This window comes from Octodon degus, unplaced genomic scaffold, assembly GCF_000260255.1.
Source record: "Octodon degus isolate 3935 unplaced genomic scaffold, OctDeg1.0 scaffold00237, whole genome shotgun sequence".
Lineage (NCBI taxonomy): Eukaryota > Metazoa > Chordata > Mammalia > Rodentia > Octodontidae > Octodon > Octodon degus.
In genome coordinates, this window is record NW_004524813.1 from 267,642 (window position 1) to 284,066 (window position 16,425).

The window sequence follows — 16,425 nt, forward strand, 5'->3', positions numbered from 1 at the left end:
TTTAAAAAAAAAAAGAGGTTTGTACCTATGTTATTTGCTTATTATTTCTTGCCTATATCTTCTAATATGAGAAACTACTTTGGCAGTAACAATACACAATGTACTAACAACTGTTACTCTCCTAAAATCTTGTTTTGAGATTTTGTACCATTGTTTTTATTTTTTTTTCTTTAAAATAAAATAAAGAAAAACCAAAGTAACTTAGCATGTAACTACAACTTGGACCAAAGAGGTTTGGCCCTCCATCTTTCTAAGTAGGCCACAGTTGGCAAAGTCAGAAGCCAAAGATCCAAGAGAAATGAACAAACATTACAGCTGATGACATTTTTGGCAGGCTTTGAGAAGAAACATCATTTCATCAGTTATAGGTCTTGACTTGTGCTTGAGTTGGGTACCATAAAGTCCCCTGTACATCCCAGACCTCTCAGGGGTAGAGAAGGAAGGTCAGAAAAGTCCTGGCTTTCCAGTGGTTCCAAGTGCCACATAAATATAATTACAGTCAAGGGATTCGATCCCAAGGCCTGCCATGCCAGCCCCACCGTAAACTTTGGATTGGCCCTCGTAAACTTTGGTCATTGGTTTACTTAGCAAATATTTTACCATATTGTAATTTCTTCTGTGTGTCAGGCACTGTATATAGAACTTTGACCTCTTCAATATAAATGACTTTTCTTAACTTATATTAGAGGCATGGACTTTTGGAGCCAGGCTACCTAGACTTGACTCTTTGCCTCATCATTTAATAACTTTGTGTTTTGGTGCCTTGATTTCTTAATTTGCAAACCAGAGACAATGATAGTGCCATCTGTGAAGCAGGTTATTGTGTGGGTGCTAGAATTAATATTTGTAAGGCACTTAGAAACAGTACCTGGCATATAGGAAATGCCAGGATGTATGTGACTTTATTGCTGCCTTCCTCACCCTTTTCTTATCTGTGCTAAGAAAATCAGATTTTTCCACAGGAATATTTGACTCCTCGCAGGCCCTTCCATCTGCCTTATGCCTGAGGAACTGATGATGCGTGAATAGAGAGGAGGAAGAGTCTTGGGCCCTATTCTTGTTCTTGAGCCTATGTCTTTTTCCCAGGTCATCATTTCTGTCCCATTGACTTAGATATCTACTTTACGGCATTGTTAAGCAATTCCCAAATACAAATCCAAGTCATTCCTTCCTTGTGAGAACTTCAGACTTTCAGTCATCTCTACACTGAGGGAAGGAGAGTGTCTTAGCCTTCCAAATGTAACATCTCTGGTGTAAAACACTTTAAGTTATTTCTTTCTTTCTTTCTTTTTTTTTTTTTTCAGTTATTTCTTGCTAGAAAAGAAAAGATTTAAGTAGTCCTTCTTCTTTGTGGAAGTGAGTGCTCATGGGCCAACTGCCAGGTCAACAATCCAGTCTTTCATTTTTGACTTCCCCTTCCCAGTCCCTCTGTCTGCAGCATGTCCTGTCAGGCTGCTCCCAGAGTAGGCCTTCTCTGTTTTTCTCTGTTACACTTGTCCTTTACTACCTGTTCCTTTCTCACCTGGGTTGCTACCTCAGTAGCTTCCAAAATAGTCTTTCTTGCATTTCTACATCCCTTCTCCACCCAAGAGCCAGTGAACTTTTGAAAATGTAAATTTGCTTATATTATCTTCCTGCCTAAAATTCTTTGTATGCTTTGCCCAGTTCTCATTCATTTGCTCACCTTTTTAATGGTGTTTGCACTAGAATGGAAGATTCTTGAGCGACTTTTCATTACTTACCTGGCCTATAATAGTTGTACAATAAAGATTTGTAAGTGAACAAATACTGTATGCTTTCTCTTAATTTCTAATCTATTTTTCCTCTCCCACTCCCTGCAGGATGAGCTTTGGAAGATCCAGGAGAAGCTAGAGTGTTACTTTGGCTCCTTGGTTGGCTCAAATGTATACATAACCCCGGCAGGATCTCAGGGCCTACCTCCCCATTATGACGATGTTGAGGTAAGAAAGCAAACATTGCCCAGGCAGTGCAAGAAGAGTTACCGCGAGCCTGAGTCATATCAGTACATAGGGCCCTTAGGCCGGGTCTGTAGCTGCTCTTTCTGTGTACTCTCAGAGAACTTAACCTCATCCAAATGGAGGGCCAAAACAGATTTCTGCAAACCGGTTTCCTGCTTCTTATCAGGGGAAAGGGTGATTACCAACCTTAATCATAGAAAGAGCCAGACCTTTGAGGCAGGTATTTAATGAAATGTGGCTATAGAAAATGGACTTCTTCTTTAATTTCACAAAGTAAAATAAGGTGAGATGACAAATCTTTACATCTGTTTTTATTTCATTCTTTTTTAGTAGCTACCAAAACTACATGTATTTTTTCATTTATGAAAATCTTGGGGCTGCATGAATGAGGGTCATAGTTTACGTATTGGCACCTTGAAAGTGCTGGTTTCACTCACATAGCTTCTAAAAAACGTTAACTCTTTGGCTTGGGTATTTCATAGTTGTATTTCTGTGATAATACAGTACAACATGTGAACACAGTAATAGAAAGTCCTCCTTTATTTTTCCCCTGAGAGCAACTTGATCTCTGTACAGTTTCCAAAACTGTTGTTAAAAAGCATATTCTTAATGGAGCATTAAAACATCTTTGGCTAAAAAAAAGATTTTAAAATTTTCATGTTTATCTATCTGTCAGTGCCTTTTCAATTTTGGGGATTTTAGACATTCAGCAATAGCTGACGCTTGGCTTTCCCAACAGAGATTATAGGCTTTCAGCTATCTGGTAGATTTAAAGGAATGAGATAGTAGGATATAAAGAACTTGGTTACACTCTAACAGAGTGAAAAGTATGAATATCCACTATCAGGATTCATGATTATGTTTTTAAAAGTAAAACCCAGTAATGGCAACTTTTAGTTGTGTGCATTTCTCATCATGAACGTGTGCTTGGTCTCAGCCCTTGGAGTGCTGACGACCTGCAAGCACTTGGCCTGTGGCTTGGCCTGTGGCTTGGCCGGAGGCTCTCTCGACACCTAGGTTGCTTGCTCTCTAGGTCTTCATCCTGCAACTGGAAGGAGAGAAGCACTGGCGGCTCTACGCTCCCACAGTGGCCCTGGCACGCGAGTACAGTGTGAAATCTGAGACCCGGCTTGGTGTGCCGATGCTTGAGTTCACATTGAAGGTACAGGATGACCAAGTGGTCTCCTCCCGGGCTGTTTGCCACTGATGCTAAGATAAACTGAGCCTTGAAGTTCAGAGTTTGTATAGTGGTCCTATGGGCATATATCCCGGGGATTCAGTGCATGGTGGCTTTCATTCAGGCTGCCAACACAGGAGGCTTTGGAGTATTGTGGTTTGTACTTGATGAAATGAACAAAGCAGTATTAAATTCCAAATAATCTGTCTGTGCATAATCTAGTTTAGCAGAAATGAATTCAGTGCAGTACCAGCTTCTCCAGAGTAAAAATGGAGGATCTAGCCTTGTGCAGTTTCTCCATATCTAAGACAGTAGTGAGCATAGGCACAATCCAGCCAAGAATCCCTAGTTTTTTGCTACATAAATTCATTATGACCTATTTGTCTCTTATGCAGTAGACTTGTCTTTTGAAAACCCTTTCCTGTGCATGCAGTTGTTAGAAGAACAGTAATCATGAAAGTTCTCAAGGATTCCTTCTCCAGAGAGCCAGATGGCTTGATTATGTACTACCTTGTTGCTAAGAAGATCTGTCTTTGAAGTTTGATGAAATAGGAACATAGCTAATCCTCAGGAGAAAGGTTATTGAGGAAAACACCACAGAGGGATAGGAATAGCCTCATTAAACTTTCTTAGGAAACTTGTTTGACTTCCAGTAGTGGGAATAATGGTTATGCATGTGAAGGACTCACTTGGACTGGCATAGATCCTCAGTAAACGTTACAATTATCAGTAAGACTTATTTACTTGAAGTACTGTCATCTTGGGGTCATTCTGAGAAAAAATCAGCAAGCGGAGTCCCCCTTATGAATATATAAAAATGTTTACTGCCTCCTGCTTGTGGTACAGCCTTAAACCCCATCTTGGTGATGATTCTGAGCCTTGCCTTCATGCTCCTGGTCTCAGTGTGGAGCTAGACTCCTTCATGTGCTTGTCAAGAGGAGATGCACGGTTCTCAAGGCTCCTTCTGTTGTTAGGCACCACTCAGGATGTTTTGATCTGGAAAAAGTAAATCAGCACAGGAGTAATTGGAGAATATTTCTGGCCGTTACTTGGAGAGAGAAAAAGGGAATTGCTTGAAGATGTTTAGCTGCCCACAATAAATTTTGGACTAGGTGTGGTAGCAAATCAGAGGAACCACCCTGCGAGCTTGATCCTGTCTAAGATGAAGTGCAAAGACGCAATTGGGTCAAAATGCTGAGGACCAGGGGTTCTTGTCTCCCTTCGACAAAACGCCCCTAGTGCCTGGTGTGCCTTGGCTTTATTCATTCAGACATAGGGTATAAGCAATTAGAATAGCATGTGATTCACCTGCCTCCCACCATCTGCGTTACTTGTGTGGGAGAGCAATAGGGTCTAGGCATTTTTTGCTTTCCTTACCTTGTCAGCATGTTTGGCTCTGCCTTTTTCCTTGGTGCTCACAGAAGAGGCCAGTGAGACTTTCATCTTCCTATCTGGTGTCCCACAGTACATGCCTGTACTCCAAGGACTTGGTCTGGGCAACATAATGAATTTAAGGCCAGTCTGAACTACATAGTCTTTAAAGGCAAAAAAAAAAAAGACTAATATCTTTTATTAGATCTAGTTTTTAGGTTCAATAAGTTCATCCATTTAGCATTCTTTGAGCCTGTGTTTGGAAGGTGCTTTAGGTTTGGCTGCAGGGTACAGAATAGGCAAAATATATAGTCTATCTAGAAGAGCTCAGGTTATCAAGCAGTGAGGGATGAGCAGATAAAATACATAATGCACACATACAGCCATCCTCGCCCAAGAGTTTTGGAAATAACACTCTTAATCCTGGAAATAACCCTGTGGGCTTTATGGCTGTTACCCAGTTTAATGACACAGCAACTGAGACTAAGTGCAGATAAATATATCGCCGTAGTCACTAGCCAATAAGTTACAGCATCTGTATCACAAATGTGTTCCTCTTAACTGAGGCAGGAGCGGGGGCGGGAGGCTCCCCAGAAAGAGGATGTCCCCTTTTCTCATCTCACATCGGGGTAAGGTGGTGTCAGTTGTATGGGGTATCAGCAGGAGATGGTAGCTCCAGGCCTGAAGATGTGTGGACCTTGCCGTGTGGGTGGCGGTGCAGTGACAGGCTCCTGGACTCGGCGAAGGCAGACTCACTGGACTTAAGGAAAGCCAGCACAGCAATGGTCTCTTGGTGGTGGTTCTAGAAAGGAAGACTGAAGCTGAAAGCCTGTGTTTATCATTTGAAGGAGTATTTGAGTGATCTGCCTTTTAATAACCTTTCCTCCCTTTTTTCTGCCTTTAGCCGGGTGATTTGTTGTACTTTCCCAGAGGGACCATTCATCAGGCAGACACTCCTGCGGGACTGGCGCACTCTACTCATGTGACCATCAGCACTTACCAAAACAAGTAAACGTCTTCTTTCCTGCCTAGTGTCCTGCAGACTTCCGCCCAAGGCAGTCGCGTTCACCCAGGGGAAAGGCTGCTGCCTCTCAGCGAGGAATCTTGCTGACATCCAGCTTCCTTTGTTGTGCCATGTGTTTGATTACCCAGCTTCCTCCTGGGAAGGTTACAGCTCTCACTCTGTGGGATGCTGGGAGTTCCAAGGAGAGGGCACCATAGTTTGGAAAGTAAGGAAACACAGTTGTGGGTATGTCAGTGTTGTAGTCTGTCAGGGTGAGCCTGCTTTTTTTGTTTGTTTTTGTTTTTGTATTTTGTGGATGTGTATCTCCCATAATACATTGCCATTGGAAGTGTAGTTTGTTGGGTTGGTTGTGACTATATTCACACTGTTGTACAGTAATCACTACTCTATTTTAAAGCATTTTCAACATCCCCAAACAGAAACTGTGGAACATTTGAAAATTGTTCTTAATTTCTAGTTTTTGCAGCCCATAAAACTATAGTAGGAAAACTGGGAGCTAAAAATCAGAGATCACAGTTTGTTAAAATCATGACAAGAGGCCAGGAAGATGGTGCAGCAGCACAGGTGCCTGCCTGGCAAATGCAAGGTCCTGCGTTCAGTTCTCAGTACCACAAAATAAATAAATAAATAAATAAATAAATAAATATCATTACGAGAACCGAATGTCACCTCTGTCTGAGCTATTAACAAAATGTAGCAACCTTGCTGATCCAGGTCACAATTTAAAAACACTACTTGTTGGTCAGCTTACTCCTCAGGCATGCCCTGAATACTGTAGTTGCAGGAATGTCAGCATTTGTGTTTTCCTGGGGCCTTGAGAGAGCTTACACTTTGGAAATGGTGGTACAAGCAGGAGACAGACATGCCAAACAGTATGATCAATTCTGTTGTAGAGTTACATTGAGACTCTTGGAGCTTACTTAGCCAGGGGGTGGGGGTCATCAAGGTTTCAGATATGACTTGACCCCAGAACTGAGAAGTCTCAAAGATGAATAAATAAAAGTGGGTAGCAGATGAGGGTAGGAGAGGCCATGCCAAGCCCAAGGGACAGCAAACTCCCTCCTACCTTTGTAACTTGAAAAACAAGTTAGTACGCATACCTGTTCTCCCTCCCCTGATTTTTTAGTGAGACATTTGCCCCTCTGTGTAAGGGATTTACTGGAAGAACTTCCTGGAGTTTAGCCTGTGGATAGCACTATAGAAGGACCAAGTAGAAGTACCCAGTGCTGGAAAACCAAGCATAATAAAGCTAATAAGGCTTCCACTTTGAAAAATGCTTTTTGTTACTGTGGACAGTATGGTTCCTTAACAAATGAGAAACAGAAAGTTGGAGGCTGCTATAAAAAGAGTAGGGGCTCTGGAGGGAATGAGTCATAGAACTATAAAGGGGCCAGGTCACACAGTCTGGACCCAGAAGTTTATTCTGTGGTCACATCAACTCTTGACCTTAGCAGCCACCTCGTTTGGTCCTGTGAACATGAGTGTGTCTTCTGAGGTCCTGTCATTAATGCTGCTCGGCTGCTATTTGTTCCTTGTCTTTGCTTCTCTTGATCCCAGCACTCTCCCCATCTGGTTGTCTAGTACTTGGGTCTTGCTCCCCTTTTTCCTTAGCTTGTGTGCACTCATAAGTTGGCTCATCACACGTCACCCATCATCAGTTACTTCACCTCTCTGTTTCACTGAGCCCATTAGCTCTGCTTCTGCCATTAAGTATCTGCTCTAACACTGAGTGAAGATTAGGAAGCCTGCTCCTGTGTCATAGTCTGCCCTGTTCTAATCTGGTGGGGCTGTGGAGGAACTTCCTAAGTTCCAGAAGCTGCTGCCCAGGCCTGTGAGTGGACGCTGACCTATATCTTGTGTCTGGAACTGTGCTTTTAGAGTAGAATGAGAACCACCGCTTCTGTGCTGAGCCTCAGCTCCTTCAGCTGTTAGGGTAGAGCAAAGATGCGGGGCCTCTTGCTAACACTTCTCAAGGCAGCCTTGTTGGAACATTTGGGATCTCCTGTGTAGGTCGGCAGTACATTAGCTGGCCATTTTACCTAAGTGAGCCCTTCAAGATGTGTTACTCCTGAATTCTGTCATCTTCTGAGATCTGTTGGAAGAGCAAAGAGCACAGTTTAACTACCATTAAATTCTGCCATGAGCTGTTGACCTAAGATTTCCGTCTACTACTGTTCAAAGGAAGTGGGTATTTTATGCTGCTGAGAGGGCCATACTGAAGTTCAGTAAAAGATGAGAGCTCGGAAGTGTCTTAAAGTCATAAGGCGCTGAGGCCACCAGATAGTGGATGCCTCAGGGAAAATGTGTCTCAAGTGGCTTTTGTCTTCCTTTGCCTCTTACCCAGAATGGATGCAGAAGAATGTTTGCCTTCCTTACAGAGTGCAAAGCAAAAGTCATACTGTGAATTTCCATTTGGCACTTGGCTAGCAATTTAAAATCTGCTAGTGGCACAGAAAAAATTTAAACAAGCTAGGAAATGTTTAAGGAGAGCAGCCCCAGAGAGGAGGACGCTCACACTGGCGTGTGGTAGGAACACAGTGGTTCTGACCACCCAGGGGAGGCACAGGGACTCAAGCACTGCAGCCTGTTCCTTGTTCCTTCTTCCTCGAAGGCTTCTATCCCAGTGCAACTATTGCTGGAAATCAATTTTTTTTAGAACAGTTGAAGTTGGTAGACTTTTAACTATGGAAGTTTCCCTTTAATAAATGACAGAAGCAAATGTAAGATCTGACTGTTCAGATAATTACATAGTACAGAAATCTTTGTTACCTTAAATATATTCTTATTAGATTTATTGCATAAAATGTTTTTTTCTGGATGCTATAATGAGCGTTTAAATTGCCTGCAAAGCTCTTCCCTAGACAGTTTTATCAAAGCTTTGGCCTTCTCAATGTTCTATTTTATGATAGCATCTGATGAATTTTCTGGTATGAGAGAAATCATGAGAGAATGGAGCTTCCCACCTTTAGCTTCTCAAGTGTGGACCTGGGTGGATGAAAGGTTTAGATTTTCATACTAAGTAATGTCAGGTGAACTATGCGCAGGATGTCGGGGCAGGAAGGTTGGAACCCAGTGCGGAGCTTTTGGTTTTACTTTTTACATATATACTTACATATATGTAAATATTGCATATATATATATATATATATATATATATATTCTGCATTTACCATTCTCTCTCTTCGGTGCATGTTCTAGTTCATGGGGAGATTTCCTTCTGGACGCCATTTCAGGGCTCGTGTTTGATACTGCAAAGGAAGACGTGGAGTTACGGAGCGGAATACCCCGGCAGCTGCTCATGGTAAGAAGCAGAGGCAAGTACACATGAAGGGTGCTGCTTCCGCCCGACCCGTGGAAGCGCTGCCTCCTGGGGACTGGAGACCTGCTCCCTAGATGAGCCTCATGTGTCTGCTGTGCTCCCTGTAGGCCTGGCAGGAAGCACTGAGCGCTGCCTGTGAGGCGCCTGTTCAGAGTGGTAGCTGTCACTGCAAACAGCTCTGTCGGAGCACTAGAGCAGGCACTATAGAATGTTAGTGACTAAATAAGTAGTTGTGTAGAACCGCAGCCTCAGCACCCATCACGTTACTAGGGAAGAGACCCTCAAGTTAGTGTATTCCTTGGCTTTACTGTCTTCTTGCATTATGAAACAGGAGTTCTATTAGGTTAGTTTTGAGAAAATAGGGGGATTAGTGCTGAGTAGGGCAACAGTCACTGAAGATGTTTGAAACCTTAAAATGGTGATGATTTCTAAAAAGGCTGAGAGCTCAGATTGTGCTATATTTCTAAGGATTACTTTTTGTTTTCAGGCATAATTGTGAAAATCGATCCTTTTCCCTTTTCGTAAGGAAAAGATGGGCAGTGGTTTTAAGAAGCAATAGATTAGTGCTTCTGAGGTTCTGGTGGTATCCTTCCCTCCCCTGCCCCAGAACGATAGATTTGGATCCAAAGTGTGTGGTGGGTATTGGGATCAGCATGTTGCCTGGAGACTGAAGTTGACAGCAGATTTTCCTGGCATCTAGGCTTGTGTTCATTCTATTCCTAGCAGGTAGAAACATCAGCTGTTGCAACAAGAAGGTTAAGTGGCTTTCTGAGGACTCTTGCAGGACGGCTGGAGGGCACTAAAGAACTGCTTTCATCGGAAATGAAGAAGGATTTCATTACACATAGACTTCCCCCTTACTATGTAGGCGAGGGAACAGAGCTGTCAACACCAGGTGGGCCTGCTGTTTTCCTCTAGGTTGGGGCTGTGAGGCTTTCCTCACTAGAGTCCTGTTTGAGCAGGTAGAAAGCAGCATTTCAGTTTTAGTGTGGACCTAAACCACCCTTAGTGTGTGTAGTTGGGAGTAGAGGCATTACACTCAGTATCCAACACCCTGGCAATCCCTTGCGGACATGCATATATTGCAGCACGATAGAGAACAAACATGCTGTCCTTTTGGGTAAGAAATATGTATACTGAAGGGTGCTTTGCTATTCGTAATCATAGAACTTGAGCACTGTAATAATCTTGTTAAATCTATGGCAAGGATAGGTAAAATGCTGTTATTAGGTGAAACAGAAGAATAGCAGGTTGTCTCTGATCTGTGAATAGGTTTTTAGTGGATGCTTTTTTACTAAATCCATCTTACGAGTTTTGGTGGTTTTTTTTTTTTCATGAATTTTATTGGATCACTTTTATAGGACATTTTGCTTGACCTACACACATTAGATGTGCCAGGATCACATAGCTAGGAATTGGAGGGCTGTTGCAATTTGAAGTTGGTTGTTCCTACAGGATCCATGTGTGTGAAGAAGCTAATAGAGGATAGAAATTGGAAAAAATGAGTGCTCCGTTAAGACAACACAGTCCCATCAATTGAGATAGTTATTACAGTTGAGCAGTATTTGTACCTAGTTTGTTTTTTTATTTTTATTTATTTATTTTTTGGTGGAACTGGTAGTTTCTGTTTGTGATGGTGGGATTTTCTTTCTTTGGGGTTTTCTAGGTGTAAAGTTGCCAACACTGGCTAGCACAGTGAGGCTGCAATTTAAAGACCATATCATCCTCACAATGGGGCCAGATGAGAACCAACCTGTGAGTACCCAGAAGGGAGGGATTCGTCTCTTCTCAGGCTATTTCCAACACAGGCACTGGGTGTTCAGAATGACTACTGCCCTTCTCCCTTGGGAGTCTGTTTACAGCTGAAAGCTAACAGTGGTCACACAAAGCCCCAGACATGCTGTTTTAGACTCTCCTGCATTCTGCGTACTTTAAGGCTGCTGCCATCCCCACACAGCCTCCTCCATTCTGCTCATATGGCTGTGGATCTGGTCTTGGCTTCTCATTGTGCAGTAGGCCATACTGCCCTTGCTTAGACAGCTGCAAGCCTGTTTCAAAGAATCCCTGCCTCAGTTCCTCTTTGATCTCCCACAGCGCTATTTTGTGTGGTTTCACTCACTCCTCTACCAGAATCTATCCTGCAGATCCTGGAGAGAAGAATCTTATGTTCTGTAACCTTACCCCCACCTTAGTGATTCCCTTCCCTGTGTAACTGATCCTGGAATCAGCTGGAGAATTACTGACTTCATCTGAGCTAGGTTAGTCTGTGCTTATGGCTTTTTAAAGCTCCCTATAAAACTAAGAATTTTGGCAACTATCCCATACTTTTTTCCTTCTAATTCCCTGTCTTGGGAGGTACCCAGTGAAAGACTGAGTGGAGGGGGTATTTACATGTCTTCTTAATCAAAGCTCCAGCCATCAAAGTGAGACCTGGGTAAGTCTGACATATGACATCTCAAATGTACATACTTATACTTTAGAAAACATATCCTAGTTATTCTGGTCAGTGTGAGACACTGTCAGGTCAAAGATTTTTGGCCACTGTCAAAGAGGTGACATAGAGTGACCAATGATTAGGTAAGATGGGAGAAGTCATTTGACCTCTACTAAAATTGAAATTTTTATATATTACATAGTTGGTATTGTCACTTAATCACTCTTATAAATTACCAATTTTGGATGATAAAGTACAGATAGAAACAACTGTAACCTTACCAGTTGATAAGCTAGTATATAAATCAAGATACTGCCTTTTTAAAAAATCACTTCAAGTACTACATACAAGTAGTAGTCTTGACTGAGGAAGTATTTACAATGTGTACATCCATGGAGCTTTTCTCAGGGGCTTCTTTATAGCATTCACTAACTTCCTTTTGGGCACCATGACTGTAAGATTTTTTTCTTGCTGTTTACCTGTTGGGGAAACTGCCTAGTATTAAAGCCCACAGTATTTTGTTAACTTTTTTTTTTTTTTTTTCGCTTAAAAGGATGAAGCTCAAGAAAAGATGGTTTACATCTATCATTCTCTGAAAAATAGGCGAGAGATACACATGATGGGAAGTGAGGATATAGAGGTTTGTTCCAACTGAAAAGTATTTCCTGTGATTAGAGTAGTATCTGGGAAAAACTTTATTTATAGGCAGTATGCTTTTTTATGGCTGCAGTATGGAGTTGTATTTCACATGATAAGAATCCTTATAAAAGGGACAATTCTGTGATACACACTGACCGGTTTTAGAACATTAATTTCAAATGACTAATATCACTACTTAAATCAGAATGCTTTTCATGAATTGCAAGCATCATGTGGACATTGGCAACTCTGTTCATATAATTTATCTAAAATAGTTATGCTGGACATTAAGAACAATGTTGAGAATTGTGAGAGTTGTTATGAAAATGCTACTTCAGTGACACAAGTTTATTTTTTGACTAATTTACCCCTTTCAGCCTCATGGACTTCGGTTTCCTTTATCACATATGGATGCTTTGAAGCAGATTTGGAACAGTTCAGCTATTTCTGTCAAGAACCTGAAGCTAACTACAGATGAAGAGAAGGAGAGCTTGGTATTATCCCTCTGGACAGAGTGTTTAATCCAAGTAATTTAATGCCTTTCCACAGGCAACTAGTTGCTATTTTCTAAGCACATTTTCTTTTTAAGGGAAGATGTAAGTTCTAGGTGGTTACTGTTGTATTGAGTCCACTCACAAAGATGTGGCTATGCACATAACCCAAAAAGAGAATGTCACCATCCCTTATCTTACAGTATGTCTGTTGTTGTGAGGTTAATGAGCACATGGAAGACAAAACGGTAAAGTACTAGATGTCCCCAAATGTGACCAAACCATCCTTTTTGAAGTTTATTTAATTCAATGTGGTAGAAAAGGTACAACTCGAATAAATGTATCCCATAAAATTAAATGTCATTAACCTGGCTTTGTCTTGTTCTTTGGAGTAACAACTTTTTAAAGAGCTTCTTTGGCTCTAGAAAATTTTTGAACAATTTTTTTTTTTTTTTTTTTTTTTTTTTTTTTTTTGCAGAACCGGGGATTGAACTCAGGCCCTTGTGCTTGCCAAGCAAGCGCTTATGCTACTGAGCTATCTCCCCAGCCCCTTCAACAATTTTTTTAAAATTGGTTTTTCACAGTGAAAAATACATACTTTTTTTGTATATGCAAGCCCCCCGATAAAATAGTTTTCCATGTAACATAACTTTGATTTAATACCACCAGAGTATTAAATACTCTCCTGAGAGAGGTATTCAGCATCTGTGGATGTAAAAGGAGTTTCAGATGCTACTTATAGGTGAAAGCCTGAGATCAAAAGGATGAGGAAGGAGACTACCAGTATTTACATGCGAAGATCAAGCCCTATAAAAATACTCAAACTAGTGGGCTCATTGAGTTTAAACTATTCACTGTTATTTTACATTCTAAAGTGCATAAAGTTTGATATTTTTAAAAATATCACTAGATAATTTCATTTTTCTATATAAAAATAGAATATTTTTCTGCCTTCTGGCAAAAATAGGGAACAACTGTCTCAAGGTAAGTCTAATACAACTCTAGGGAAAAACACTTGGGACTTGTGCTATTAAAGGTGGCATTTAGATTACTAAGTCAAAGATGATTTCCTACCAGATTTTGTTTAAAATGAGAGTGCAAACTGAATTTTGTGTCATTAAGTAGTGAAATCATTGCACCTTAAAGAGTAAGATGGTAAAGTCAACATTTAGAATTTCCTTTTACTTCTGACAGACAAAAAACTTTTGACTACCCTTATATAACATGGTCTTTCTAAACACTTTGCCTTAAGGGCAAATCAAGCAAAATCTAGAGCAAGGTCTTAGCACCAAGGTAGGAATGGCTATTAAGGGTCTTGCTGCCTAGAGAGCTATCTTTAACATTAGATTGTAACTCTAGAGATTGGCACTATAAGGTTGTATCTTTCTTTTTTTGAGTAAGAATACTCCCTCTTTGGGTCAGGTAAAAAGTACTGTTTAAATACTTATGGAGTGCTTCAGTTTTTAAAGCTTCATTATAGAAACTTGAAGGCTTAATACAACAGCAGCTTAACAGTAAAGCTTATTAAATGTTTTCAGATGTTAAAATTATTCATCTATACAAAAGAATAATGATCTGTAGGAGTTTGTTTCCCTGTGCACCCACAGCAGTAACTAACCACTATGAAAATATCTAATACAGCTGACAGTGTCACCAGTGTCCTGTAATGAGTCATCAGATACAGAATTCATGTTTGCTGAATAGGAGTGAAAATACAAAACTCAGGAAACTTGCTCACAATTACTGGGATCCATCTGAATAAAAGCTTTTTGTTTTTTTGAAATCATAACATTTTCTTCATAGGAACTCTTAATTGGCAAGAGTCATTTTGAACTTTTTAGTGGTTGAAGACCAGCAGTATTGGAGAATGGGGGAAAAAATTCATTCTGCTTAGAGTTCCAGCAGGTGAGGACACAGTGGCTGCTTTTCCAAATGCATAAGACAAGGAAGGAGGCTCAGATTCTTTTGATCCTTATAAGAATGTTGACTCTCTCACAGTATTTCAATGTCCCATTTCTGTGTTTCTTCTCCTTCCATGGGCTGATTTACAATGACGTGAGTTTTGTCATAATAATTTCCTCCTAAAGTAGAAATTCCAAAAGAAAACATTTGTTCATACAGGTGTTTAGCAATTTTACAAAATGCTCAGCCCACTTTTTAAATAGATTAATATGTCATTTACAGAGTTGTCTGAAACATTATTCACCTCCAGTTGGACCTTATGACTCAGACTGAAAACCTAAAAGGTATAGTACATGATTATAGAAGCACTGTGTCCTAACAGTGTCACACTTTAGAACAAACTGCCCAGAAAGAACTCTGGCTGGGGACCGGGGAGATGGCTCAGTGGAATAAGCACTTCCCTGGCAAGCGCAAGGGCCTGAGTTTAATCCCTAGTTCGGGGGGGGGGGACGACACGACAACGGACTCTGGCTGGATGTCAGTACTGTTCTTGTTTTTACATCAGCAGTGTTGTGGCTAACACAACTAAAGCAAGAGCCCTGAAGCATAATGGCCAGTCAAGGCTCCAAATTAAAAAGCAAGGTTAATTGATACTTTCCAAAAAAAAAAATTTTTTTTTAGAAACTTATTTATTTTATTTATTTATTTATTCATTTATTTTGTGTGTGTGGCCAGTTCAGCCCACCAGGGGGCAGGGCTGGCTGGCATGTGGTGCTGGGGGATTGAACCACGGTCCCTATGCTTTGCTTAGCTTAGCTTAGCTTGTTCTAAGTGCTTTAGACCACTGAGCCATTTCACCAGCCCCTACTTTCCAAAAATTTTAACTGAAGGCTTTTAAAGACCATGGGCAATTCAAGGCAAAAATGAGATGCTTCTTTCTATGAAACATTCCATTGTATGATTATGATACTTCTAATTAAGACTTGTTCTCAGAGTTCATGAAAATTATAATTGCAAATGAAAATTATATAACTTTACTAATGTACAAAAAGTACTTCATATTTTATATTTGGACTCCTTCTGCTTGATCCATATAACCTACTTGTTTGGTTTATAAAAATATACATCTCAGCTTTTTTTTTCAAGAGTAATTAAAACTGACTTCTCTTATAAAAATTAGGATGTCCTTTACCATAAAGAGGGCTGAAACGTAAACTGATGCCAGGAACACAAACACTGCATATTAAATTGAAGCTCACCTTTAACATCAAGGACAAGCTGATCACTGAGATAAGAGCTGATAGTTCCATTTTTATTCAGTCTCCACTTCTGCCTAAACTGTCCATGTTCAGTCCATAGGGCCACCTTAGCACCAGGTGTGTCCCGACCACCAATCACATCAAGACACGTATTGCTGGCCTGGAACGTTAAGAAGTTGAATGGCACTAGCATATTGTGCTTACTAAAGTACTCTGATCATTACATCATCAATCACATATTTATATACTGTTTCATAAGGAATAATTATCTGAGTATAAAATTAGTTCTGAGTCTGATTCCAGAATGTGTACTAATATTTTCTTAGTGGTAATAAATTTCTACTTATCTAAAAAAATAAATAAAGTACCCTGAAAGTTCCATTTTCTTTCAGGGTAAAGAAATCATAGACATTAGACGGCTGTGTCTTAGCTAAAAGAAAATTCAGTAACCCTCTTTATAGCTGAGGTGAGATGGTATAGAAATTGAAATAGAGGCCAAAAAATACCTGTAGTTTTAAATTAATTAATTGAAACACTCAGAATTGAATGTAGCATCTTTGCACTAAGCCACATCCCCAGTCCTTAACTTGCCTAGACTGGGCTCTCACTTGGGAACCTTCCTTAGCCACTCCACTGCCTTCTGCTTGTGCTTATTAAAAGGACATAAACATCTGACAACTGATTTTCAATGAAAGTTTGTTGAATTGGAATTAAATATTAAGTCCCTATTAGCTTAATACAGATTATGTGGAACTTTAATAAAAATATCCGAGACCCTCTCCCAGCCCCTCGGGCCGCCCCCCACCACTCCGCAGTGCCTCCCCCACCCC

The 16,425-nt window shown here is 40.6% G+C and overlaps 2 protein-coding genes across 4 annotated transcripts in view; one reads left to right on the forward strand and one right to left on the reverse strand.

The window, feature by feature from the left end:
• Riox2 (ribosomal oxygenase 2) overlaps positions 1-12,806 on the forward strand; it is a 19,124-nt gene extending 6,318 nt beyond the window's left edge. The window contains exons 2-9 of one of the 3 annotated variants that reach the window (XM_004645722.2): positions 1,842-1,961; positions 3,013-3,141; positions 5,432-5,535; positions 8,750-8,852; positions 9,594-9,765; positions 10,537-10,625; positions 11,858-11,944; positions 12,321-12,806. In XM_004645722.2, the coding sequence (XP_004645779.1) occupies positions 1,842-1,961; positions 3,013-3,141; positions 5,432-5,535; positions 8,750-8,852; positions 9,594-9,765; positions 10,537-10,625; positions 11,858-11,944; positions 12,321-12,479 (963 nt within the window). In that variant the 3' untranslated portion in view covers positions 12,480-12,806. The remainder of the gene's footprint in view (positions 1-1,841; positions 1,962-3,012; positions 3,142-5,431; positions 5,536-8,749; positions 8,853-9,593; positions 9,766-10,536; positions 10,626-11,857; positions 11,945-12,320) is intronic. The other 2 variants (XM_004645723.2, XM_023706046.1) reach the window with 2 other exon arrangements.
• Positions 12,807-12,961: 155 nt separating this feature from the next.
• Positions 12,962-16,425, reverse strand: part of Crybg3 (crystallin beta-gamma domain containing 3) — a 129,066-nt gene continuing 125,602 nt past the window's right edge. Inside the window, exons 20-21 of the mRNA XM_023706039.1 lie at positions 15,596-15,755; positions 12,962-14,515 (exon numbers count right to left, since the gene is read on the reverse strand). Of these exons, the coding sequence (XP_023561807.1) occupies positions 14,427-14,515; positions 15,596-15,755 (249 nt within the window). The 3' untranslated portion in view covers positions 12,962-14,426. The remainder of the gene's footprint in view (positions 14,516-15,595; positions 15,756-16,425) is intronic.